Source organism: Colletotrichum karsti (assembly GCF_011947395.1).
Source record: "Colletotrichum karsti strain CkLH20 chromosome Unknown Scaffold15, whole genome shotgun sequence".
NCBI classification, from domain to species: domain Eukaryota; kingdom Fungi; phylum Ascomycota; class Sordariomycetes; order Glomerellales; family Glomerellaceae; genus Colletotrichum; species Colletotrichum karsti.
This window is the reverse complement of record NW_024065915.1, coordinates 576040-602111: the sequence shown is the minus strand read 5'-3', so window position 1 is coordinate 602111 and position 26072 is coordinate 576040. Positions and strand designations below refer to the sequence as shown.

Sequence of the window (26072 nt, the reverse complement as noted above, 5' to 3'; positions counted from 1 at the left end):
CCGTTGTACGATTGTAGTGACCTCTCACAACTCTCACTCTACGTGTGCATAAAACAGTGCTAGAATGCCACGGACTACGAGGCTACACCCGGGATCGTGGGACTCCCACGTCCACGTTGTTGACGAGGTGGGTTCGGAGACACCCAATTTGCATAAAAGCATCACTGACAAGAGCCCAGGAGAACTTCCCCTTCAGCCCAAATAGACCGTTTACGCCCAAGAAAGCCACCGTCCATGACCTTCTCAAGTTCGAGGAGAATCTCGGGATTGACCATGCCGTCATCGTAGCGGCGTCTATCTACGGCGACGACAACCGCAGCATCATCGACGCCCTCAATCGAATGAAAGGCAAAGGCAGAGGAGTGGCCTGCATCCACCCCGACACAGTGACCGAGGACCAGCTCGACGAGTTGCACCGCGCCGGCGTGGTCGGAGTCCGCCTCAATCTGTGGAGCTTCGGCGCAACCCCAGACAAGGCGTCACTCAAATCCACTCTCCAAGCATACGCGGACAAGATCCGCGGCCGCGGCTGGGTCTTGCAGGTTTTCGGGACGATGAACCAGTACCCCGATATCCTATCTCTCACACCGGATCTGGGAGTGGACGTCGTCATCGATCATCTGGGATACCCGGACCCGCAGAACCCGGCGCTCGACCCGGCCGGGCGGGAAGCTATTTTGGAAGCGCTGCGATCTGGGAATACGTGGGTGAAGTTGAGCGGGACGTATCGGTTTCCGACGACTCCGGGTCTGGATGAGTATGTGAAGGAGGTGCTGAAGACAGCGCCGGACAAGATTGTCTGGGCGAGCGATTGGCCGCATGTTGGAGGTCCTCATAAGAATCCAGGGGGTGATAGACTTCAGCATCAGGAGTTCATGACGCCCGATATTCCTGGCTTTCTTGACCAGTGTATTGAGTGGTGTGCTGGAGATGATGAACTCATCCGGAAGATCTGGGTCACCAATCCACGTCGTCTTTGGAAGTATGAAGGCAAAGACTGGCAGGGTTGAGAAATGTTTCGACACGCCAGGTTGTTGTCGGGCTGTTTGACGTTCTGGCTGGAACTCATTTTGAGATGGGTAGTGCAAACGGATTATTTCTTTCCTCTGAATGTATGTCAGTTGTAGTATCATTATCCTCAACTGCTGTCTAGTCTACATGATTCACCCCTGACAGAGACGGCCAAGGCCCACAGACCGAGGCGTTCATTGAAATGCCATTGGTTCTTAAGTACAAGAGACCCATACTTTGTAGATGCAAGTATGATGCATGCCGCATCAGATGTGCAGCACCATACCGCATGCATCATACGTGCAGCTTTCAATACTTCAATTATAATGTGGATATGTGAAGTTCGATTGAGAGATGAAATTCAAAGGTTTTATATCAAAACACGATCATCTCGACGTGTATAAAGGAAGACAATGTCTCCCATGGAACGTTACATCTAGGACATCAGCATCAAGAAACAACTCCTTGCCAAATCAAACCTTCAAAACACCACCAAACAAGTCGTCATGTCTCATCTCCAATATTTCATTCCCAAGGGCCACTGTGAAGATCGCAAGGCCAAATACAACTACACCCAGGCCGTCCGCCTCGGCAATCGCATCGAAACCTCTGGTCAAGGTCAGCTTCTTCCCGAAGATGTCGGCAAAGATTGATGTTCTGAAGGAGGCTAATACGCTAGCAGGTGGATGGGATCCCAAAACCGGATTTCTGAGCCCCGATTTGAAGACGCAAATCGACCTCGCCTTCGCCAACGTGGACCTGAACCTACGCACAGCCGGAGGCAAGGGGTGGAGCCAAGTGTTTCGCGTCACGTCTTACCATGTGCCTCTGAGCGACGAGGCCCTCGAGATTTGTGTCCAGAACGTCAAGAAGTACATGCCGGATCACCAGACTGTCTGGACGGCTGTCGGTGTTAGTGCCCTGGGGAGCCCGGAGGGTCTGATTGAGATTGAGGTTGTCGCGATTGATGAGTAGTTCTTGTAAACATCTGATAAACCAGATTTTGCAACTCCTATATTGCAGAACAGATTATAGATCAAAAACACGCGTAACGTACAGTTGGTCACAAGCGGTTGGTAGACACCGGCCGCAGCAGAACCTAATCTATCCTCTTTGTTCTCGTCGATGCCTCCGAGCACACAATTCTTGGCGTTTCCGTGATCTGTAAGTGAGTTGGGTCATCGGAAAGTAATTGTCGAACCGGCCTTAATTATTCAGCAAGCATCCCACTAAAGCCGCCTTTCACGCAGCAACCAGAGTTGAATCTACTTGTAAGTGTCTTGCGGCGTTATATAAACGCATTCAATGGAGCAGTCTTGCTCGGCATCAACGTTACCTAAGCTGAATGCCGAATTCGAGTACTGCACTGAAAGTATTTAAAAGACTGCAAGTCGCCAATACCAGAGCATGTTCCCAGGCTGGCTTGCCACTCAGCTTCCGTCTGGCCAGTCTGCCCAAATACCGCTACGGCTATGACACAATGCGGCTTTCAGTGCCGACGACTCAGCTCTCTGACGCTCAACCTCCAACCGCAACTCGTCTCGCTCTGCTTCAACCGCTGATAACGCCGCCTCCAACTCTGCGATCCTGTCCAACTTCTTTTGCCTGTATCGACGTGCTGCGGCCGTGTTACGCTCTCGTTTGAGAATACGCAACGTTTGGTTATCTGGACGGGATTCGTGGTGCCACGAAGATGCGGGCGCTGTGAGAAATGCCGGGTTTGATGAGAGTGGGAATGAAGTGGTGTTGTCGGTCCTATCCGCCTGCCGATTGGTGTAGCCATGGACAAAATTCACAGGAAATACCGTCGTCGAGCCATGTTCCTCAGATCCAGTGACTGAGAGGGCTGAATTGACATCATCAATCTCAGGCGGAAGAGGGAGCGGCGGGCCTGTGTTTAGGTCAGTCCTTCGAAACGATCTTGTCTGGCTGAGTGCGGAACGGGCCCATACTGAGAAAACTATTGTCGCCGCTAGAAATCCAGTTTCCGACATGGTCATAAGATGCGTCACCGAAGGTTGCCGTGTAGTTGAAGCTGTCAGTGGCACTATGAAGGCCTCCGACCGGGTCCGGGACAGACGATTTTGCCAATAGGTCTGAAGATGGCAACGCGGGCCAACCTTCGATGGTTTCATGCGACAGGGACGGCTGGAGCCCAGTAGAGCGGGGAGTAGAGCAGTGATTGCGACATTCTTGCAGTTTTGTGAAAGCCTCTCAGCGAGGCTTGAGGAGGATGGTGAGCGGAAATGAACCGAGTAAAAGACGGGCTGCCCTTTGATGAGATGTGACTCGCAATCAATCAGTGCTCGAGGTGAAAGGAGAGGGAAACGCAGGCTTATTTCGAGTGCCAGCCAGCGGGGTGTTTGAATCCACTGTAGCATCCTTGACTCGTACTGTAGGCGGGAAAAGGCAGTTCCGCCCGTACTCAAAATGAGGTGCTACGATTGACGTGTTATTCTCTTTCTCAGTAAGTCGGCCGAGTATGATGCTAAATTCTATTCGGTTATAAAGCAGCCCAAAGAATAATTTATTCTAGACATTGGCTGCTTGTAATCATAATGAACTGCCTTCACTGTCAGCCATCTCAGGTTCGGCTGCCAGAACCGAAGATGCGTTCGGGTACATGCCGAGGGCTTGTGCTTGTAGCCACAAATAAGTACCTACAAATAGCACTTCTCCCATCAACCCTCGCCTCATCAGAATATGTATGCTTTCTTGTTTGCGCAGCCAAATATGATAACATGATGAATAGCTTCTTATCATTCTCCAGTACGTTATCTTCGACTTTGCTACTCAACTGTGAAGATCGTCATGTGATCGGGTCTCGGACATTGTGTAGTTGCATGAGTCAGGGTACATAGATAAGAGAGATTTATGCGGGGTCGATACACCGGCTATCAAAATACGCCGACTATCGGGGGTCGGTATCCCGGGCTACAGTCCCGTGCCACCCCTCATTTCGAGTTTCCCACCGGGTTGCTCATTGGCCACCCACCGATGAGCTCAACGGCATCGGACAGACTTTTGCGCCTCAATTGCGCCGGCCGTTGCGATTTAATAACACCCTGTCGCATGCGAGAGACTTCAGCGGCACGTCTTTCCATGACAAAGTACTGTTTAATGCGATCGAGATGCCCGCTCAAACACCCGGCAAGCAACGGTCAGCGAACGCGTCAGTCTCATGACCTCATAGATCGCAGCAGTATGTGGTACTGACGCTCAACCCAGCTGCAACACCTGCAGGCGTCGCAAGGTGAAGTGTTCAGGGGAACAGCCGTGTCGCAATTGCGTCCGGAACAAACTTGACTGTGAATTTGGCGTTGGTCGGCAGCGATACTCGGAAGCGTGAGTACATAACGTTCTGATCATGGTCGCAGAAGCCGACTAAGCTGACTTACCTTACCAGTTATGTCCAAGAGTTGAGGGCAACTGTAACGCGCTATGAGTCTCAAATAAGAGGTGAGGGATTCTCCAGAAATTCGCTCACGTTCTATTCAAAAGAAATGAATTGTTTCTAACCATGATCCCGTTACAGAACTCAAGTCATCAACACCCGCACCGGCAACCGGCGGTGTCTCAGTCGCATTAGAGAACACTCTGGGCATTGCACCTACAGAACCGACAGGGGAAGTGCAACCGCCGCCAAGTTATTGTAAGCACGTTCACATTTCTTATTTTTGTTTCTCCAGATATTTAGTGTTCACACAATGTCATAGCCTCAATAGAACGCGCTCCCGGCCCGCTGTTCGAACAGCGCGTGCGAAACCTGTTCCACGAGAACTCTGGAAGGGACACAGCACAAGGATCTCCAGAACATGACTCCCCGGAAATGCCCCTACATGATGAGCAGCAAGACGCCCCATTTACTCCGGAATGGACCTCAACAGAAGAACTCATCAGGGGCATTCCTCCCCAGACACTACCAGGGGAAGCGGAGTCGAATCGTCTACTTGGACTATTCAACGACTATATGAGCGGAAACCAGCATTTCATCGACCAGAGGACTTTCGCGGACAACTTGACGTTACTTTTCCAGAACCATGCTACGCGGACTAAGCAGTTGAACAGTCCTTGGTTCACGCTGTACATGCTGGTGATGGCCATGGGCAAGCTGATGGAGGCTGACAGAAGGATTTACGACGGTCCTCCGGGGGCTTTCTATTTCGCAGAAGCCATGAGGCGCTTCCCACCGCTTCACAGCATCAGTGAATATGGTATTGTCGGCGTGGAGATTCTATGCCTCGCAACAACATACCTGCAATGGTGCGACAGAAAGAAGGATTCTTACTTCTTCGTATGACAAACTTCTCATATTTCAACACAGAGTCCAAGCGCTAACACTTCTCAGGTTGGTACAGCTGTCCGACTTGCCCTGACGCTGGGTTGTAATCTTCCGTTCTCCGAGCAACAATGTCTTCCATCAGAAAGAGCCCACAGGACAAGGATATGGTGGACTGCCTACATGCTCGATCAGTACGTCTTCACTCGAGGTTCAAAAGTAATGTGACATTCAGGCTAATGAAGACTGCTTCAGGCGAATCTCCGCAGGACTTGGCTTGCCGGCGTCTGTTGATGATCGGCAAATCACTTTCGACCTTCCCGGCCCATCACCTGGTTTTGAGTCCCCCGAAGCACTCAATATTAACGTTCGGATTGCCCGTGCAACTTCTGAAATAATGACTTGTGCGTCTCTTCCACATAAAGAAATGTTCTGTTCAAACTAACTCGCCCATAGCACTGTACAGCAACGGTGGTCTGTCTCAGGGAGACCTAATCAAGAAAATGCGCAACGTTCTGCAGTCGCTGTACGACACAGGACGTTCTATCCCGGCAAACATAGCCATAGACTTCAAGAGCAAGGAGTTAGCGGTCACGAGAGCTGGATCATCACTCTACTTGAGGTTATTCTCGGTAGGTTCACTCATACCAAGTGCCAGTCACGCTCCTGCTTATAAAGTGTCAAACAGGCGATCATCCTCTGTATCAGACCGATACTTCTTCAGAAAGTCAAAGACAAGGTCCAGGATACTCAGAAGCAAATCGTGACACCAGCGATCTCCCAGCTCTGCTTACTATGCAACGAGGCGGCCTTGAGAACGATCAGAATTCTGTATGCCATGAAAAAACAAGACGAAATCGGTGAGTGTGAATCTGGTCTATGGAGAACTCAATGCTAACTTCCGACAGCCCCCTTTGCCTTCTTCGACCTGGACGCGGCATTCTCAGCAGCATTCGTGCTCATCATGCGAGGCTTCGCGCACAAGAACGACAGCCAAAAGCCGCCACCACCAGAACTACATCAAGCTGTGGAAGTCCTTGAGTATCTCTCAGCAGCAGGTAACAATGCTGCTTCGCATCGTCTGAAGGAGATCAAACAACTAGAATCATACGTGTGGGCCAGGTATCGCCAAGCCGAAAAGGACGGTGACGTGCAGATGAAGGACTCCGGGACCCCGCATGATCACCTCCGCACGGGAGGGCCCGGGGCGCTGGGAACTCCGGGGCAATCTGGAGAAGGCTCGGGATCTCAGGTCGTCTTATCCCCGCCCGATCCGAGCCCGTCCACCCAGCCGTCATGGGACGGAGAGATGTTTGGCACAGAATCGGCGGAATCTTATGACCCTGACCAGCTTTTCGGGCTGGATTTGAACGGAAGCCTTGGCCAGGAATTCAGTCTGGAGGCCGAGGGTATTTACGCGAGTTTCAACGATCCGACGCTACCGCTTACGGGAGTTGACCAGCTGGATTGGGCCGAGTTGGAGAAGATGATGGCACCGGGTGGATTCGGATCATGATAAGTCTAATTAGCAACATTCATTGCCACAACGGCATATCCGACTTATACCCTTTTCTCCGGAAACATGAAGTTGGGGTTTTAACGTCTGATTGGTGTGCCGCATGAATCAGAAGCTTTCCATTTGGCCGTCGGTAATCTGGAAAGACGTCTTTGCGATTCGATAGGCCAATCGGACGGCATCCGCACCTCTCGGGTATCGGGCCGAGCTGGACAATAAGTCTCACTGCCGCACTTCAACACCATCGGAAGACACCCGAGCTCTACCACGAATGATGGAAAACTCAACGGATGATAGCCGAGCTACGATCGGAGAAAGCTCGAAAAGCCTCATATATACTTAAGATCATGTTACATCACCTTTTCATACTGCTGTGAACAGTGGCACTTGACCAAATTATCATAGACGAACACCGCAGAAAGCTCCCAATGTCTCAGTCCAACTCCAGCTCAAACGGCGTTGCCGTACTCGGTGCAAGCAATGATGCTTCCCGCCTGATTCTCACACCGGAGGCGATTAAGTTTCTGTCTATCCTCCACCGCAGTTTCGAGCCAACCCGCAGACGCCTACTTCAATTGAGAGAACAGCGCCAAATTGAGACCGACCAGGGCAGACTACCCGATTTTCTCCCCGAAACCAAGCACATTCGCGATGACAACAACTGGAAGGGTGCACCACCCGCACCTGGCCTTGTTGATCGCAGAGTCGAGATTACCGGGCCCACAGATCGCAAAATGGTTGTGAACGCGCTCAACTCTGATGTATGGGCCTACATGGCTGATTTCGAAGGTGTGCATTTCGTTGTCTCTCAACGCATGGCATTTTGCTTACCTTGGTCCAGATTCAAATGCGCCGACTTGGGAAAATATGATTCAGGGTCAGGCCAACTTGTATGATGCGATTCGCCGCCAAGTTGACTTCAAGCTCGGCGGAAAGGAGTACAAGCTTAGGACTGATCGCACACTGCCGACTTTGATTTGCCGGACCCGCGGTTGGCATTTGGACGAGAACCACTTCACAGTTGACGGCCAGCCCATGTCCGGGGCTCTCTTCGATTTTGGCTTGTATTTCTTCCACAATGCTAAGGAGCTCATCTCCAGAGGAACTGGTCCCTACTTCTATTTGCCCAAGATGGAGTCACATCTCGAGGCCAGACTATGGAACGACGTGTTCAACACGGCTCAGGACTATATCGGCATTTCCCGGGGCACAATTAGGGCCACGGTGCTGATCGAGACCATTAGCGCGGTGTTCGAAATGAACGAGGTAAACTCTGCATTCACATTCTTTTCCTTTGTTAGTTACTGATTATAGCCACAGATCATTTACGAGCTCAGAGACCATAGCTCCGGTCTGAACTGCGGCAGATGGGACTATATCTTCACCTTCCTCAAGCGCTTCCGCAACCGCCCCGGCTTCATCCTCCCCGACCGCTCCGACGTCACCATGACCGTGCCGTTCATGGACGCCTACGTGAAGCTTCTGATCAGCACATGTCACCGCCGCGGAGTTCACGCGATGGGCGGCATGGCTGCTCTCATCCCACGGAAGGACGATCCCGCTGCCAACGCAAAGGCGATGGACAGCGTTCGCGCGGATAAGCTTCGTGAGGTCAAGGCGGGACACGACGGTACCTGGGTTGCTCACCCCGCGCTGGCCTCAATCGCGAGCGAAGTGTTCAACGAGCACATGCCTACGGCGAACCAGATGTTCGTGCGGCCTGAGGTCGATGTCACACGTGACGACCTTCTCAACCCCGTTGTTCCCGGACAGATCACGGACGATGGCGTGAAGAAGAACTTACACATTACCTTGGCTTACATGGAGGGCTGGCTGCGCGGCGTCGGATGCAGCGCCATCAACTATCTGATGGTGAGTAAAAGCGGGCAGCTTGTTCAGAAGGCTCATTTTACTAATAAGTCTACAGGAGGATGCTGCCACGGCTGAAGTTTCGCGCACGCAAATCTGGCAATGGGTCAAGCATGGTGCCAGCACCGCTGAAGGCAACAAGATCGACAAGGCCTACGTGCTCAACACTCTGGACCAACTCACCAAAGAACTTGCCGGTTCTGCCCCGGCGAACAACAAGTTCGAGCTGGCGGCAAAGTACCTACGACCGCAGGTGACAGGTGAAGACTACGCCAACTTTGTGACGACGTAAGGACCCCTCGTATTTGAGGTAACATTGGAGAACATCGCTAATGGACTCTCAGGTTGCTCTATGACGAGATTACGTCTCTTAGTCCTTCGGGGAAGTTGTGATGACTAAAGTTCAGCGGTGTATTGGTTTGGACTCTTTAGATACGATGGCCCTATAAATTTTTCAATAGGGCAACATAGATGAGCGAATGGAAACGATTTCATGACCACTAGGTCTTTTGATGACGCCCGGAGAAAGGCAATACCATCTACGTGAAGTAACTTCTAACAGCATGTCTTGACCACGATTGCTGTTCATTCCCTAACAGACTAGATTTGCAATCGAAAGCCGGCGAGCCTGGCAGCTTTCATTATGCGTTGACGACCTTCCTCTAAGTACCATTTCTCATGTACGGAAATGATTCGGAACCACCCGAGTGTTTCGTTGCCGAATGCAGTCGCGGCAGCAAGGGACACCTTCTGGCCCAAAAGGGATTACCTGAAATTCTAGCTATTGAATTCCATACAAGCTAGTTGAAGATTTCAACCACGTAACGGCCGTCTGGGATCTGCTTCCCCTCCAGATTGCCAGCAGCAAGTATCGGCTCCAAAATCTCCAACACAGAATCCGCAACCCTCTTTGCGCCACATACATAGACCTTTGCGCCATCATTCGACAAGTCGGATATCTCTTCTATGTGATCTCGCAGTTGATCCATGACATATTTGTAAGACGAAGTCGCCTGACGGCTAAATGCGCGATGAACCATGACAACCCCTTCACACTCAAACTCATCAAGCTCGTTTCGGTAAAGGTCGTCAAGATCGGAAGCCCGACACCCAAAGAATAGCAAAGCGGGTGCTAGGTCCTGGCCGGAACGATGGAGCAATGCGCGCTCCTGAATGAAACCTCTGAAAGGAGCGAGACCAGTTCCTGCTGCGATCATGATAATTGGTGTGTTTGCCTGGACAGCTGGCGATGGAAGGGAAAAGTTTGCTGTTGATGGTAGCGGTGAGACTTGAAGAACATCCCCTTCCAGCAGAGAAGCGAGATAGTTCGACGCAACACCCTTGTCCTCGACAGTGTAGGTCAGCGTTGCGTGACGCTTTTGCCAGCCAGGGGTCGAAGACAGCGAGTAGGTTCGAGGCCGCATCTGAGGAAGCATGAGGAGAAAGACCGAAAGATCCAACTTGATGTCAGGAAATGTGAGCATCAAGTCGAGAGCAGTAACACGCTTATCTCGAGTGCCAGGTGCTGCTGACTGAGTTGATAGAGTTCTCAACGTCGCACGCGTATCTTCTATAGTAGCTACGTCTGCCAGGATCCGTATGTCTTTGGGAGTCGCAGCATGTGACAGCTCAAGCACAGAGGAGAACAGGTCCCAAGCAGTGACCGGCGTGTTCGCTGGGACATGAAGAGAACGCCCGGTTGAAGAGGTGATTGTGAGACGTGTGTCGCCGCTCAAGTTGAACCGAGATAAAGCCTTCTGAACAAGTTGAGGGTCGTTCATTGGCAGAACTTGAAGGTGGTCGCCGGCTTCGTACGAGACATGGTCGGGAAGCTTGAGGTCAAGATGCCTCTTTGGCAAAGCCCCTTTGGACGACAGCACACAGGTGCCCTGAACCACAGCTGTAACGAAGCCGCTGCGCGTGGTTGCATGGGACGGAGGCTCGTAAGTGACTTCGATGTCCACGTCAGTGCCGTGGTTGACGTCAAACTCTTGCGGGCCGTCTAGCATCTTTGGCCAAAAATGATTCTCAAGCCAGTCCTCGAGGGCCGAAAACACGTCGGTGGTAGCCGTATCCGCAGTGCCAAGGTGGGTCAACCTCTTAGCTCCGGCTGCGTCCATCATGGTGTCCAAAGCCATTGGTACTTTGAACAGAGTGGCAGGCCAGTCTCTGTGGCCTGAAGAGATGTAAGTCAGCATGAAGTCAGAGGACAGGCCTGAAAAAAAGGCACGTCAAGCTTACCACACCCAAAAACGGCATATTGAACGCCTTCCAGATCTCCAGGATGGAGAGTCTGAGCCCATGAAACAAACTTCGACGCGTCTCGAGATGGCAAACCATTGTAAGACGCAGTGATGATGAGAACAGGCACATCTTTGGGCAGCTTGCCAACTGCATCATTCATGGACATCATCGTAGGACTGAAGCCTTTCGAGGAAGCCTCCGCGGCCAGGCGTTGCGATAAAGCTTCGCATGTGCCAGTATCAGAACCGTACAAGATCAGCATCTGTCTGCCTTCTGCAGCGCCTTGGTTCCTGTGGACCTGTTGAGAAGCAATAGTGCTCTCTGTTGATCGAGATCTCAAACTCTTGAGGAAGTCGGTTGGTCGCTTGTCGTCCCTCAACCTTACACGCACCTTGAAGCCAGCAGGTTTGATTGTAAGAAGATGCTTGACCTTGAGCTCATAGTCTGGATCATCCTTCTTCATGTCGAAGTTGCGCAGAAGCATCGCAATGACCTGTTGTTGGAGTGTCAAGTCAGCAAATGAGAATACATCTCAGATGGTACTCCGACTTACAAGCTGAGCCTCCTGCCAAGCAAAGACTCTTCCAATACAGCCTCGCATCCCATTTCCGAAAGGCTTCCAGGCATGGTTTGGAATATCGTCGAGATTCCTCATCCTATCAGGCTTGAATTCCTCTGCATCTGGGCCCCAGACATCAGGGTCGCGGTGCAGTGTATGCAAGAGAACACACAGGGCTTCGCCAGGCCTGACGAGATACTGGCCACCGACGATCTCGTCCTTGAAGGGAGTGACGTAGTACCCAGGTGCAGTGGGCATAAGCCGCAAGGTCTCCCTAAAGACGCAGTCCAGGAATGGCAGCTGTTGCAGATGCTGAACGTTAATAGGTCCTTCGCCGATGACCCGGTCGACTTCCTCCCGGGCTTTCCGCAGCTCTTCTGGATGTTCCACGAGATAGTAGATGGCGAATGACAAGAGGCCCGACGTGGTCTCATGACCTGCCACCAGGAATGTGATGATGTTGTGCACGATTGCCTCTTCGCTTAGTGAATCGCCGGTCTCAGGATCACGCCCGTTGAGCATGGCGTTGAGGAGGTCGTTGCTCTGGTCTTTGATGGGTGAAGCGCGTCGTTGCGCAATGATCTCTCGACACGTGCTCTGCATCTGCTCGATGTGCTTCCTGAATCGCGACATTGCTCTAGGTCGGAACAGGCTGACGAAGTCAGGAAGCACTGCCTGCAAGTCGGCTTCGCCAAGGACGGCGATCATGCTCTCGACGAAAGGGTGGGTCTTCTTATCCAGGTAAAAGCTGTTGAAGCGATAGTCCATGGAACAGAGTGCGATGGTGTCTAGCGTCAGACGAGTAAAGTCATCTGCCACTTCAATAGGTACAAATGGACCCAGGCGAGCCCTGGCCAGTGTCAGTCGGGAGGGTTGTGGTGGAACAGGAGAGGACCACAAACCATTTGAGGCAAAGCTGTTCAGAAAGGTCGTTCATCTCATCAAACATGCTCCTAATCTTCAGGGGGCCGAACACTGGCATGAGAATGCGATGGGCCACACCCCAAGTATGGTTATTGTGTTGGGCCGTGAAAAGGCCGTCGCCGGCGGCGGCTCGCATGGTCTCAACACCGCTGGTAACCAATTTGCAGAACCTGGACTCATCGGAGAGTTCTTCTACGAGTTCGCGGCTCGATACTGTGATTTCCCTCTTACCAGCGAAGGTCAAGGAGAAAATAGGACCTATAGTATGCATGTGAATACTCAAAGAACAGGATTGAGAGCAGAGTCGAAATCAGGTCGATAACAGAGGCAAGAACAGAGTCAACACAAAATCTACTCACCATACTTCCCGACCAATTTGATCAATGAGTCGAGGGGGCTGACAAGATCGATGTCCAGAATGTTCCCAAGGAGCGGCAATGCTAAGAAAACGCTCAGTCATCCTCCATCCATACCCATGTGTCAACGCAGGTAACGTACGCCGTGGTCCTGGTATTGGATAGATGGTGCACGGGAAAGCTTTCGTGGCTTCTGACTTGATGCTTGGATCTCTGTCCATGGTGATTAATATTGAATCAGAAGGCTGTTCCGTATGTGGGCTTGGTGGTTTGGAAGATCTTCTGAGCCAGAACGGCGAAGTGCAGAAGTCTTCGATCGTTTCCAACAGATGAGGACTCAAGGTTGAGAATCAGAATACCAAGAAGTCAATCGCTTCAAATCCCGAAAGTCTTTCCACGTGGCCCTTCTGATTTAATCATCGAAGTCTCTCGTTCTTGCCCCGGAAGCAAGATCTTCTACCAGATCCGCATCTTTGCTGTCATCTCGAGGGAGATTTGATGATATTCCCACCCAGGTCCGTGCAATATTTCCCTCAAGCATTCGACCCATGACCTGTAAAGAAAAGTCAAAATGCCGCTTTCGCGAAGAACAAATTTCTCACCGCTCCATCACCGACGCATGGAACTATTGTAACTTTCACGATGGTCACAGGAAAGTCCACGGCAATGACTCAGATTGTCCGTTGCGATGATAGGAATTCATTGAAACTTTCATCAAAAGATCCTCGACGATACGACCTCGGTGGGCATCGCGGACTCAGGCCGATATCCTAATCCAGAACATCTGCCGTGATGACAACTGGGGATGGGTGGTTGGTTGCGCGCGTCCGGGAAATCAACAACCGCCGCGTGCGAGAGGAACAAAACACCGCATTGCATCTTGTACAACATCTCCACCGTAAGCAGAGCAGAAAGGTGGCTGTGCTGGTCAAACAGCACGATAGTCGAGGTATCTGACTGATGGATTTTGCCATGTGACAAGTACACTTGCGTTGCTGGTCTGAGGATTGTTTACATCCAAGAGGCCTCCTGATACACGGCGAGCTTCTGTCTAGTGCATCCCGCATGGGACAGACTGCCGTCAAAGCTGGGAAAAGGGTAGGAGATTAATACCGCACTGCATATGCGCACAACGGCCTTGCCTTTACCCCAGACACGAAGTAGGACAAGGAGTTGATCAGCGAATGGGATTGAGAGAATTATCCGACGAAACTAACGACGGCCAAAAAAAGCTTGGTCTCCATGCAACAAAACGCCCGCTGCGTACGAGACATTGGAAATCAACCCCAACCCACTGCGCCGCCAAGACAAATCCCTCATACAAAACCTCCGCCAGATGCTCTCGTTGTACTTGTCTAATTCTCCTGAGCTCATGATACTTTGTCAAAAACAATTCCATCGTCAACCGCACAACTCCTCTTTTTCCAACAACCGCATTACCCCCGCAGAATCAGGCCAACGGGCGCACTGGTGTCGCAGTTTCAATAACAGATCTTTCCAAATGGGTCGAAATCGCTCACGAGGGCCTAAGGGACGCAATGCACGCAGGACGAGGGATGAGAGATGATGGAGAGGAATACAGAAGTGGAAGGCGAAATGGAGGGGAAGAATTGCCGCCGGTTCGACGCTTGATGCTGACAACCGAACTGGAGACCCGGGTCTCGTGCGGTGATTTGCATGTCTCCATGTTGGTGGCCCCCGTGCTCGCTCCCGCCTCTCCATTATGTTGACCGCCAAGCCAACGGCATGCCCATCGGACTAGTTCAAGTTTGCCAGACTTGCGATGCAAGTCATCTCACGATGATTAGAAAAGCCGCCCTGCTTCCGTGAGGTCATCTCTCGCTTCTCTTTCCAATCGACGATCGCTACCCTCGTTCACACATCTCACGCCTCAACCCCCTATCTTCCCCTTTCCAAGTCTAACGAACCCTTGCCAGATTCACGCCTAGATTTGAGGCTGTGTCGTTTTGAACACGTCAAACTGACATGGGAGACACTAAGGCCGTTGTGGTTTCCATCTCCGCCGTGGCTGGGGAATCGGAACGCCGGAGAACTTTCTCAACTCTCTCAACGAGCACGACATCAAGTCTCGTCTCTGTCAAGTCGCGCCGTCCTCCTCACGTCGGAAGCACTCAGAAAGTGAGAGAACTGGTTCGCCTGGCTCTTACTCGGCTCCGAGTTCTCTTGAGTGAGCGCAACGCAGCTCGCAAGCCCATCTCTCAGAAGGGACTCTTCGCATACAACTACGTCGAGCCCCTTTTCAACTGGTGGGGTTCCAACTACCGAGTTCTTTTGACGCAGTGCCTCGGTCGTGTTGAGGCCCGCGACGCGTTCGGATCCGCGACGAAGCTGGTGAATGGCGCCTCGCACAACTATGCCGGCTTCTACAAGGCCACCGCCGAGGCCGAGAGGCTCCAGCGTTTGTGTCTTGAGATGCTGCCCGTCTCCGAGAGCGAAGCCGTTCCCTTCCTTCGAGACGAAACACATCAAGCCATCGCCAAATTTCTCGACGCCGACTTTTGCTTCACCACGAGTACGGGATATGGTTCCAATTACATCGCACTCCCGGCACTCGTCGACTGCGCTACCATTGTTATCATGGACGAGAACTGCCACAACTCCATGTTCACGGGTGTCTTTCTCGGCATCTGTCCCAACCTGTGGAAGTTCAAGCACAACAATATGGACCACTTGGAGACGCTCTTGAGTGGATGTGTTGATGGTACGGATAACATTATCGTCGCTATTGAAGGTCTATACAGGTAAGTGCACTCTAACAGCCGACTAACATTCGCATCGCCACTAACCTGTCTGATAGTATGGAAGGTGACGTTCCCCCTCTTGATGATATTCACCGATTGAAGAAGGAATACAACTTTACATTGTACTGCGATGAGGCCCATTCGTTTCTGTCTATTGGCAAGACCGGTCGAGGATGCCTTGAGTACTGGAACGATCACCACCCAGAGAGCACCCTCCCTTGGGACCTCATCGACATTCGGACCGGAACTCTTTCCAAAGCTGTTGGTGGTATCGGTGGTATCATTGTTGGAACGTCCCAGTTCGAACAGACGATAAGAGAACGCATCGAGAACCTCGCCGAGAAGGAGAATGTCTCCCTCCCAAGCTCTACCATGGTGCAGACCCTTTGGGTTCTCGGACAACCTGCAAGAATCAGCCGAAGCTTGCAACGACTCGCCGAGATATCTCGCTTCTGTCGTGAGGAGCTGGAGCGCTTCGGTATCTTCGTCTACGGAGACGTCGGCACTCCGGTACTTCCGGTCTACACCGGCAGGCCTAGCGTATCAGCCAAGTTGTCCTACGCCCTGCGTGTTGCTGGACTCCTCGCCACGCCTGTCTGCACTCCAGCCGTTCCCTTCTGGGAGAGCAGAGTCCGCATCAACCTCTCCGCTGACTTCACGGATGACGAAGTCAACCGACTGATCGAAGCAGTCATTCGTGCGGCTGTTAGCGTTGGCATGTGCAGATCGCCCGGTACAGTCCGGTTTCTTTTCAAGACGAGTACCGATTCCTTCACGGTTGAAGAGGACCCAGACGAAGCCGCCAAGTCTTTCGACTGGGTTCGAGGCTTGATCAAGATGGACGCCACTGCCAGCCCGACGAGCCTTCAGAGGGAAAGATTCGACAACACCTGCGGTTCTCAGATTCTCGAGATCGGTCACAAGTCCCGGCTGCAGTACGGCATTGGCGCCGGTGGAGCTCGCTGGATCTGTGGCACTTTTCCGCCTCACTTGGCCGTGGAGAATCTCATCGCCAGAGCAACTGGTATGGAGGCTGGGCTGACTTACGCGGATTCCTCCATAGGACTCGCTTCGACCATCGCTGCTCTTTCAAGGCCTCTTCTGGGGTACAACCAGCACTACTTGCTCTTTGAGAGGGGCGTGAGCCAGTTTGTTCGTGATGGACTCGTGATGGCCCCGAAAAAGGATGCCACTACGTTGATGGGCTACATCGATTTATTCCAACTTGTCCAACAGGTCAGAAGGCTTTCACGCACCAATCAGAGACTTTGCCTTACTGTCTATGTTCGAGTCGGCGAAGACTCAGCACACCACTTGCTTTCCAACGTCCTGGATGAGATTGCCACCATTACTGGACCCGAATCTTCCATGACTATTCTTCTTCACTGCACCTCTCACTATTTGAACCCCCGGGAACTCATCTCATTCCCTTCCAGGTCAAACATCCACGTCCTTGTTTGTGGTTCTTTCAACCGCATCTTCGGGCTGCCGGCGGGCTTCCTCACTGGCCCTGAAAGCCTGATCAGAGAGTTGCGATACACCAGTAGAGGGTACATGTTTACAACTTCGCCACCACCTTTCGTCATGGACATGTTGCGCGCGGCATTGGAGTGGAATCTGTCAACCGAGTAATCACTCAAACTTGGGCATTCAAGCGAAGCGTGGGGGACGGATTTGGAGTTGAGGTCTTCACCGTATCTATCGTATTTTGTTTACTTAATCGAATCTCAATGCTCCCACTTCTAATCATGACTGTTGGCGCAAGGCAGAATGACTTCCAATCAGTTGAATCAGTTAGCTCATGTATCTAACCTTTTAAGTTTCGTTTGAGATAAGATAGCTGGTTGGAAGATTCATTCATGATCATGTTCACCGGGGTCATTCAACGGGACGGTGTTTAATAGTGAATTCATTTATTGTAGATTCCAACTAGTCAACTCTTCCACCAGATGAAAACACAGTTGTTTGGTAAGCGAGTGTGGGTATGAAATGGCCCGAAGGCCAAACATCACGCCGGTTCGATGCCAGCATCTTAAGGCTCCGCGTTGAAGCCCTCTCCGCGGATCAGGTTGGCGTAGGTGCAAGTGCAAAAGCCTGAGACTAGAGGGTCAAAGGAGTGTGGGGGGAATCGTCTCTGATAGTGCTGGGTGCAAATTTCGGGCCCGGCAGTGCAAGAGATAGAGACTTCATCAGTGGTTTGGTTTAGATGATCGTCAGCGTAGGCAGGGGCGAAGGCAGGGTAATCACGATTCCCCCGTCGGAGCTCTCGTCTGCCGTAGAAGAGGAGTCTTCCGAAGTCGCAGAGACAACGCTGGTGACCAAGGTTGTAGGAGGTGTGGTGATGGATGAGGATTCATCAGCCGAGGAAGTAGGCTCGTCGGTCTCCGTGGCAGATGGTTCCTCGGTCTGAGTGGAGGAAGCCTCATCGTCGGTCTGAGTAGCGGAGGGTTCCTCGCTTGATGTGAAGGTGGGCTCGTCTGTTGGAATGAAAGATGACCTCTCGGAAGTGACAGAGGGCTCGAGGGAGGAAATGGTCTGGCTTGGAGAGGCTTCGTCGCTCGATGAGGCGCTGACCGAAGGGGTGGATGTGATGCGAAGGGTGGTAGTCGTAATTCCGGTAGTGTCAACAATCGTGATGTAGTCATAGTCGTAAGATGTGCGGCTGACGGTGGTAGTTCCGGGCAGAGTGATGAAGGTGGCCGTGGCCGTGATACCCCAGCATGAGCAAGCACTCTTGTAGGCTAAGGAGCCATCACAAGCAGATGCGTAGAACGGAATGGGCTTGAAGCTGGGAACCAATTGCCGAGCGTCGAGGTCACCGAGGTCACGGCGCTCCGGTTCAGAGAAAGCGGTGATGACGGGGGGCTCGGGGAAGTCGATGGTTACGGTCGGGAGAACAAAAGGCGTGACCGTGGTGGTGACCGTGACCGTAGTAGGAGCGACGGTGCGTGTGAAAGTTGAAGACAAGGTGGTGAGAATGATCGATTCGGTGTTAGAGAAGATAGTGTAAGTGGTCCTCTGGTATGAGGAGCAGTCGGCTCGGCGCAAAGCCTGAGTGGCCGGTCCGTGACGAGTTCCTGTGACGGCTCTGGCACAGTTGTTCTGTTTCGCAAGTCAGTATACTGTCATCCATAGCGAGCTTTCAGTGTTCATCAAGTTGGAACCTACAGCGTTGCATTGAGCATCCGCAAGACCGAATGCTGCGGCGGCGGCGGCGATGTAGACTTGGGACTTCATGATGATTGAAGAGCGAATGGTGATTGGCTTGAGTTGACTGAAGAGTTGAATGAAGCTTAGGTAGTGAGTGAATGATGCTGTTGTGATGATGAACTGGATATTGAAAAGAGTTTGGAGGCACCGGTTTATATAGTTTATCGAAGTAGCATTCGTGCTGCTCATTCTCAAGGTAAACGTCTGGTCGATGGCTCAAAGACCGTAAGCCGGAGCCTTCGTGAAGCCTCAGACAACGGCATTCCAGTCTGGTAGGATGAAACGGCTGGCAAATGTTGAGGGCGTTTCTTCCCACGCAGCAGAACTCGTTTTGTCCGAAATAGTAAGAACAAGAGTAAGACATGGGGTTATTCTGACAGCAACTTTGAGAAGCAAAGTCTCAACCGTTCGGCTGATTTTATCCGTGTTGTGTTATTCTATATTCTGGGCAGTTACCCCTGTAGATCAGGGAAGCTGACTGTGTATCCAGATAGATGCCGACACGGCCCTCGCAGGTTCCCGTTATGAACGTGAGATTTCATCTTCAGTTGATCTCTCTTCTCATAAGATGACCCAACATATGGTATGCGGGCCGGCGGCATCCGGACGGAGTGGGTGGTTGGTGAGCTAACGGAGCGTGGCCGGGGAAGCGGGCCCTTCCCGGGCGTCCTCCCTTGTCTCAAGGTCTGACGATCCCAGTCGAGGTGGGTTAAGCCTCCTCGTGGCTGGCTTCGCCCGGCAACTGAGAAGTGAAAACGCCAGTTGTGTTTGAGAATTCTGGAGAGTGCCCTTGAATGGGGAGAACTACACAGGAGCTTTTTGGTCACTCAACAAAATGCTTCAACAAGCGAGTCGTCATCAAGAATCAAGGAACGGACTTCACGTAGCATTTGTGCGATACCCAGAATGCTGACTCAATAGTCGGGAAACCTTTCAACCATGTGTCAATCATCCTGATGATGCCTGGATACGGAGACAACTCCGGCACGTGGGGACGGGTCATAGACTGTGAGAGGTTGAACCACCAATCCCGCTTGCCCTCCCTCGGTAGCCTTACATGCGCGTTAGAGTCAAAAGGGAACAAGTTTGGTCTTTTATAAGTTAGCGTCCATTCCAGAACACCCTGCCGACAAGCCTAGCTGAAAGCTCAGCCTGGGACGTGTAAGAGCCACCATTCCACACGGAAGGACGGGGTGGCGGGAATCCGGTTGACGGTTGACGGTTGACGGTCGAGAACCTGATTGAGGCTCACCTGCATTGACTCACCTGAGGACTTGGCTTCGTACGACAATCCACCACGAGGGATTTGAAGCAGCCAAAGCTCGTCCCGGGCTTGGATACCAAGGTTTAAGGAGGGCCGAGTGAACATCAGTCATGTCAGCATGCGTGGTCGTGAATCACTTCTCGTATTCAACTGTTGAATCACCATTCAATATGGTAAAAGGACTTTGTAAGGAAATGATCTTCATGGTTATCTTGTGCTATTGCTGTTCCTTAATCTCGTAAACACGTTTCATACCAACTTCAAGTAATTCTCCTCGTTCGCCGCGAGCTCCTCGACATGGACGCTCCGATTCGTTTTCGAGAGAATCGTGGGCTTGTTCGCCTGCCCATCCTGCTGCAACGACTCAAGTGCTCGGTAGCCTCCTCTTACGCACTCTGCCTCGAATCCCTTGTTTCGTAGAACGCTGGCTGCGACTCGAGCATTGTTGCCGTTGTAGCAGAGCAGCAGTATGGGTTTCTGGCGATGCTCTTTCATCTTCTTTCCAATCTCGCTTGAGCTGTCGAAAGTCGCCTCAAGTTTGAGCCACAAAGTCTCAAGAATCTTCGCGTCGGAGAAGGGCTCCCAGTCCTTCGACTCCACAACGGGGATGTTCTCAGAGCCAGGAATGTGGAGTGTCTGATAGTCTTCTTGGCGCCGCAGGTCGATGATGACGGTGTTTGCGTGTCGCGGGATAAGGGAGGAGCTGCTCGTATCAACATATCGGGGCGTACTGGGCAGCTTCTCGTTCAGCTCGTTCGGGGTAATCGTGGTATGCGGAATGTACATGAACGCATCCATGGGGTCCTTCTCCCAGGCCTCATCATATCGGTGGAGGTCAACCTTTTGGAGATCCTGTTGAACGTCAGCAATGTGGACTCGGAGCGACTCGCAACTCTTGCAGCTTGGGGTGCTCACCTCGTTGTGGATCTGGGGGAAATGCTCAGGTCCAAGCTTGGCGAAGTACTCATCGATGTACTGGTATGGAAGGTCGCAGCAGACGAAGACGCAGTGAATCTCTCCGTTCTCGCCTGTCAATTCCGCCAAAGTCCCGGCAGCTTTCCGCTGGTCAAGGAACTGGAAAAGACCCTTGAGGTTGAATCCGGATGAAGGGCCGCAGACAATACCTTCTCTGCAAAGCTCGAGAGAGATGGAGTAGGAGTCGTGCGAACCGACATGTTCGATATGGTCAACCGCCTCTCGCCAGGGGAATTCGACAGGTTGAAGGAGTGCGAACGACCGAGGGCCCGGGACACGATCGCCTGGGGCCGTGCAAACACCGAGTCGGTAAACAGATGGTTTGTTGTTCTTGAAGTAGGTACCGAGACCGGTCATCGTGCCTACAAAGCAACGGTGAGTTTATGGGACTTCGATGTAGTCTCGATGGCAGAACGACTTACCAGATGTACCCATTCCGGCGCAAAGAAGTGTAATCTCTGGCAACTGTTTGAGGATTTGGGGTCCCGTCCAGCGGACATGTGACTTCCAGTTCTGTAGGATATCCAAGTCAGCACTTGAACTCGCCTCATGTTCTTGTGGACACCCACATCATCATTCTCGTATTGGTTCGGGTTTAAAGCGGTGCCCGTCTTCTCTCCCATATCCTTGGCAGCACGAATACCGCCCCTCTCGTCCGCAGGCTCGGGCTGTGATGGTCCACCAAACAGTGTGCTGCAAAGAAGTTGCGTTAGCCCCTTGATATACCAAGACTTACTCAAGGAAGGAAGTCGACCAGAGTGAGAAGACTTACATGTCTAGACCAAAGAACTGCATCAGTCGTAGCTTAGCTTGACTTGTCTTGTTGCTGAGGTAGGCTCGGACATCTGATTGTCCGTAGAAGACTCTCGACACCAACGACATGGAAATGACTGTCGAGCCGGAACTGTACTCCACGATGGTCTTGGTCTTTCCGGGCACAACACCGTTCTGCAACAAGTTCAGCGCCGGCATGGCCTTGACGTTGTTTGCAGGATGCATCGACATCATCTTGGCGTATATCCGAACGCCATCATCGCGATAAGGGTTGAGGCAGTCCGGAATCTCGACCAGAGGCAGCGGAGGACCGATGTCGGGGTCAAAGTAGTTCTTGACGGCATCGGGGCCTTTGTAAACGTTAAGATGGCTCAGGTCAGCCATTGTTGAAACACCCCTGTGGAAGATATCGGAGTTTAAGAATAAGAAAAAGCTTGATGATCCTGCTTGAAGAAAGCGTATCTGTTGAGATACATCTGATAAGAATAAGCTTCGGCTCCCGGTGATTTATAGCTGGATGTTGGATCTGAGCCGCTTTCACCAATACCCGGTTCGCAGGGCATACAATATGAGCCTACTCAGCATTACTGGGTACATAGACACCGGATTAACATTACAATAGAGTAGCCAGCTCCGTGAGGTTACATTGCCATAAATGTTCTCAATCCCATATGGAGCTAACATGTACGAAGACGACATGTCCCTGACGTTGTCGTCTCAAAACATGTCAAATCATGCCTGATTTGGAAACCTGGAGGAAAGATGACTTGCGCGAATAATTGGAACTCGGGCTCCTGCCTTCTTCAGCATCTAAAGGTTGTCTCCTTTCCAAACATGATTGGTCTGGAATTCAGAACCTAGCTCCGATTCGCAGCAATGTCGACATCACGAAACGCAACGTTGGGAGATGATTGATCGTCGTAAGTTCCATCAAGGTCGTTCGGGACTCTTCCATGACACCTTGCGAGGCTAGTGTCGGTCAGCAAGGGGGACGCGTCGCTTGTGGTTCCTGCAGGTCCATTATGAGAAGGTTGCAACGTTGGAGTTCGAGCGTATTGCTGAGTTTTGGACGCAAAACATCGCAAAACTGCCGTGTAGCCGTAGTTAATTATTCAAAAGTCGACTCGATTCGATAGAGATATATAAAAGCCCTGCTAGTTGACGTTCCAATAGAGAGAGTTTGAGCTGGTTTTCCCGTTCAATCTCCAGTTGAGCTTGTTTCACGGGAGCCATCCACAAGGGTTCTTGTTTCCATGCCAATCCCTGTCGATTGCCCAGCGCATCAGACCCTCCAGACCAGGATTGAAACCCACTTACCGCGACGATGATCATGAGCTTCAGCAAATAGTCTCAACTTGGCATCCGGCAGTTTAAGGTCGAAAAACCAGGGTTGTCGACCCCTACATCGCGCTAAAGCGTCATCAAGCATTCAAGGTGCTTATTTGGCCGGCCACCCGGATGGTCACTAGCAAGAAAGTCGGTCTCCGATGCTGGAAACCGATCCCGGAGTCCCTTTTTCTGTCCCCAACTCGTCGTTCTTTCATTTGTGTCTTCAGCCGCCGCATGCGAAGTTTCTTCCCTTCCATCTTTTCAGGAGATCTGCGGTCAACTTCGTTGTCGGAGATTCATACACCATGAAAGACGAACAGTCGAGCGGAGTCTTCCCTTCACAAGGGACTGAAGTACCAACTACAGCGGATGAGACCAAGTCTGACAGTGGCAGTAAGACGCTGAATCAGTCGGAGGACGAAAAGAGCACCGGCCCTGTCTTCAACGAACAGACGAACTATGTTCGTCCGAGGGTCATCATCACTGTAAGTCGAAACGTCGTATGTCACCGTTAGCTCACAACTCATTGGCGATTAGATCTTCCTGGCTTGTGCCAGTGTCGACCTCGTGGCTCTCATGGACCAAACCACCTTGGCCGCGAGTTTGAACATTGTCGGCAACGCCTTAAACGCCAGTAACCAGACTGCGTGGATTGCCAGTGGATACTTCATGTAAGTGATGCGAAGTACCCAAGAGTCGGCCAAATGCTGACAATCGCGGTATAGAACTTCGACTACGGGACAGTTGTTGTATGGCCGCTTGTCCGATATCTGGTCTCGCAAAGTGATTCTTCTCATCGGTCTTGCGATCTTCTTCATCGGCTCTCTCGCGTCTTCCGTGGCTGCGACGGGAACGCAGCTCATTGTCTTCCGGGCCTGGACTGGTATCGGAGGCGGTGGGCTCATGACCGTGGCACAGATGATTGTCAGCGATGTTGTTCCTTTGAGGGAAAGGGGCAAGTATCAGGGGATTCTGGTAGGTTCACTGAGAGACTTAATTCGTCAGGTACTGAGCTAATGATCACAACAGGGAGCAGTTGTCGCGATTGCAAACGGTATCGGGCCCGTCATCGGTGGTGCCCTGGCCTCGCAGTCCCATGACTCTTGGAGATGGATCTTCCGCCTGAACATGCCTCTCACCCTTCTGTGTACTCTCTGCGTCATCTTCTTCATGCCCTTGAGGAAGGTTGAAGGTGACTGGAAGGTGTACGTTGAGCTTCATTCACGTTGTCTCTGAGACTAAGCTAACAAGTTGTGCAACGCCAGAAAGTTGAAGGCGGTTGACTTCATCGGCAGTGCCTTAGCTCTGGCCGGTACCGCAGTTCTCATGCTCGGTCTTACATGGGGCGGCGGCGAGTATCCATGGAACTCAGCTCATGTAATTGCCACAATCGTGGTTGGATTCTTCGTTTGTGTGGGCTTCGTCCTCTGGCAGTGGAAGGGCGCGATTTTTCCTCTTGTGCCGTGTACGTATCCATCAACCCCGATCGTTCTGCTTCGTGAGCTGATCATGATACGTCCCCAGTGCACATTTTCAAATCCAAGATCGTCAACGGCGCCTGCATCACCATGGCCATCAACGGCTGGAACTTCGTCGTCCAGGTCTACTACATCCCGGCATTCTACCAGCTGGCCTACGGCTACTCCGCCACGAAAGCCGGAGCTATGTTGCTTCCCGTCACCTTGACCCAAACTCTGTTCAGTACGCTGTCTGGGCTCGTTGTCCACAAGATCGGGCGTTACAGAGAGTGCATCCTTCTCGGCTGGGTTATGTGGGCAGTTGGTGTTGGATTGATGTCGACACTTGACGAGAACTCCAGCGTCGGCAAACAAGTCGGATACTCTCTCCTCATCGGTGCTGGAGTTGGCAACACGCTTCAGCCGTAAGTTCAACATGACTCACGAGACATCATACCAACCTCTGCTGACATGTTGCATAGCGCCCTGATTGCAATCCAAGCTGGCGTCAGCCGGAGGGATATGGCTGTCGTTACCTCATTCCGCAAGTAAGTTGAAGGATAATGATGTTTCAAGAATTAATGAATACTAACATGTTTCCAGTTTCATCAGGAACCTTGGAAGTACAATAGGTCTTGCGATTTCTGGCACGCTCATGTAAGTTCACCTTCGGCAACTAGCGTATGCCACAATGCTGACAGAAACAGCAACAATATCTTGGCTAGCAGCATAGCAGGGCTAGGCTTGGATGACGATGAATCGAGGAAGTTGCTCGCAAACCCTCAGCATGTCTTAGGGGAGATGTCCGAGGCCGATGCGGCTAGAGCCAGAGCTGTCCTTCTTCCTGGCTACAGGAAGGCGTTTCGTATCATCTTCCTCGTCATGGCGGGGCTTGCTGCGTTGGCTTTCTTCGTGGCATGGTTCTTGATGCCGCAAGTAGAGCTTAGCCGGCCCGATGACAAGGACTTGAAAGATGCGGCTCGCAAGGAGGCCGATGGAGCCAAGCGTGAGGCCCAGTAGCCTTCATTCGGCGCTCAGCTTGATCCGATGATCGATTTCCATGGAGATTTATCATGAGCTCTTTAGACATATTCGTATCCATCCATTGCTTAGATGTTATAAAAGTATTGTAATTCAATTCATCATCGTCGTCACATCTCGCCTCCTTCTCCGCGCAACCTGCAGTTGACCTCATCATGCTGGACACCTGGTTACAATCGAGCTTGACTATTCATACTTTAGTACAAACGAAAAGAGGGATTTGCTGACACTGCACAAATTGACTTGGGGGGGGGGTACACTCTTGAAGGATATGCGCGTCCGGAACGTATGGTTGACGAGGTCTTCCCGGATGGCAGTAAAAGGTCCATCCAATTGGACGAGAGTTGAAACCAGACGACAAACTTCAACCCTATGTCTTCTAAAATACCGAAACGCCAATACTTGGGCATACTCTCGTGCATTCATAGCCACGTGGAATCTTTCAATCACACTGCTGCCGGCGCCACACGGCGATGGCCCCATATATCCCGGCCCCGCCCGG

At 51.8% G+C, this 26072-nt stretch overlaps 7 protein-coding genes across 7 annotated transcripts; 4 read left to right on the top strand and 3 right to left on the bottom strand.

The window, feature by feature from the left end:
• Positions 1 to 64: 64 nt before the first annotated feature.
• CkaCkLH20_05416 (amidohydrolase) lies at positions 65 to 1010 on the top strand (the record flags this gene model as incomplete). The annotated part of the gene is made up of 2 exons (XM_038888135.1): positions 65 to 127; positions 180 to 1010. The coding sequence occupies 2 exons, from the start codon at positions 65 to 67 to the stop codon at positions 1008 to 1010; spliced, it is 894 nt and encodes a 297-aa protein (XP_038746611.1).
• A 6224-nt stretch (positions 1011 to 7234) lies between these two features.
• CkaCkLH20_05415 (uncharacterized protein) lies at positions 7235 to 9068 on the top strand (the record flags this gene model as incomplete). The annotated part of the gene is made up of 5 exons (XM_038888134.1): positions 7235 to 7595; positions 7648 to 8072; positions 8127 to 8678; positions 8734 to 8963; positions 9020 to 9068. The coding sequence occupies 5 exons, from the start codon at positions 7235 to 7237 to the stop codon at positions 9066 to 9068; spliced, it is 1617 nt and encodes a 538-aa protein (XP_038746610.1).
• A 407-nt stretch (positions 9069 to 9475) lies between these two features.
• CkaCkLH20_05414 (cytochrome P450) lies at positions 9476 to 12979 on the bottom strand (the record flags this gene model as incomplete). The annotated part of the gene is made up of 6 exons (XM_038888133.1): positions 9476 to 10851; positions 10917 to 11412; positions 11473 to 12328; positions 12381 to 12660; positions 12762 to 12842; positions 12901 to 12979. The coding sequence occupies 6 exons, from the start codon at positions 12977 to 12979 to the stop codon at positions 9476 to 9478; spliced, it is 3168 nt and encodes a 1055-aa protein (XP_038746609.1).
• A 1765-nt stretch (positions 12980 to 14744) lies between these two features.
• CkaCkLH20_05413 (aminotransferase class I and II) lies at positions 14745 to 17152 on the top strand (the record flags this gene model as incomplete). Its single annotated transcript, XM_038888132.1, has 2 exons — positions 14745 to 15520; positions 15577 to 17152. The coding sequence occupies 2 exons, from the start codon at positions 14745 to 14747 to the stop codon at positions 17150 to 17152; spliced, it is 2352 nt and encodes a 783-aa protein (XP_038746608.1).
• Positions 17153 to 17722: 570 nt separating this feature from the next.
• CkaCkLH20_05412 (uncharacterized protein) lies at positions 17723 to 18757 on the bottom strand (the record flags this gene model as incomplete). The annotated part of the gene is made up of 2 exons (XM_038888131.1): positions 17723 to 18622; positions 18689 to 18757. The coding sequence occupies 2 exons, from the start codon at positions 18755 to 18757 to the stop codon at positions 17723 to 17725; spliced, it is 969 nt and encodes a 322-aa protein (XP_038746607.1).
• Positions 18758 to 20243: 1486 nt separating this feature from the next.
• CkaCkLH20_05411 (cysteine synthase K/M: Cysteine synthase B) lies at positions 20244 to 22127 on the bottom strand (the record flags this gene model as incomplete). Its single annotated transcript, XM_038888130.1, has 5 exons — positions 20244 to 20846; positions 20910 to 21331; positions 21392 to 21482; positions 21539 to 21662; positions 21742 to 22127. 5 exons carry the CDS (start codon positions 22125 to 22127, stop codon positions 20244 to 20246), a joined length of 1626 nt encoding a protein of 541 aa, XP_038746606.1.
• Positions 22128 to 23377: 1250 nt separating this feature from the next.
• On the top strand, positions 23378 to 25549 carry CkaCkLH20_05410 (MFS drug transporter; the record flags this gene model as incomplete). The annotated part of the gene is made up of 9 exons (XM_038888129.1): positions 23378 to 23557; positions 23610 to 23743; positions 23798 to 24047; positions 24102 to 24277; positions 24338 to 24537; positions 24597 to 24954; positions 25012 to 25077; positions 25133 to 25186; positions 25237 to 25549. The coding sequence occupies 9 exons, from the start codon at positions 23378 to 23380 to the stop codon at positions 25547 to 25549; spliced, it is 1731 nt and encodes a 576-aa protein (XP_038746605.1).
• Between the last annotated feature and the right edge of the window lie 523 nt (positions 25550 to 26072).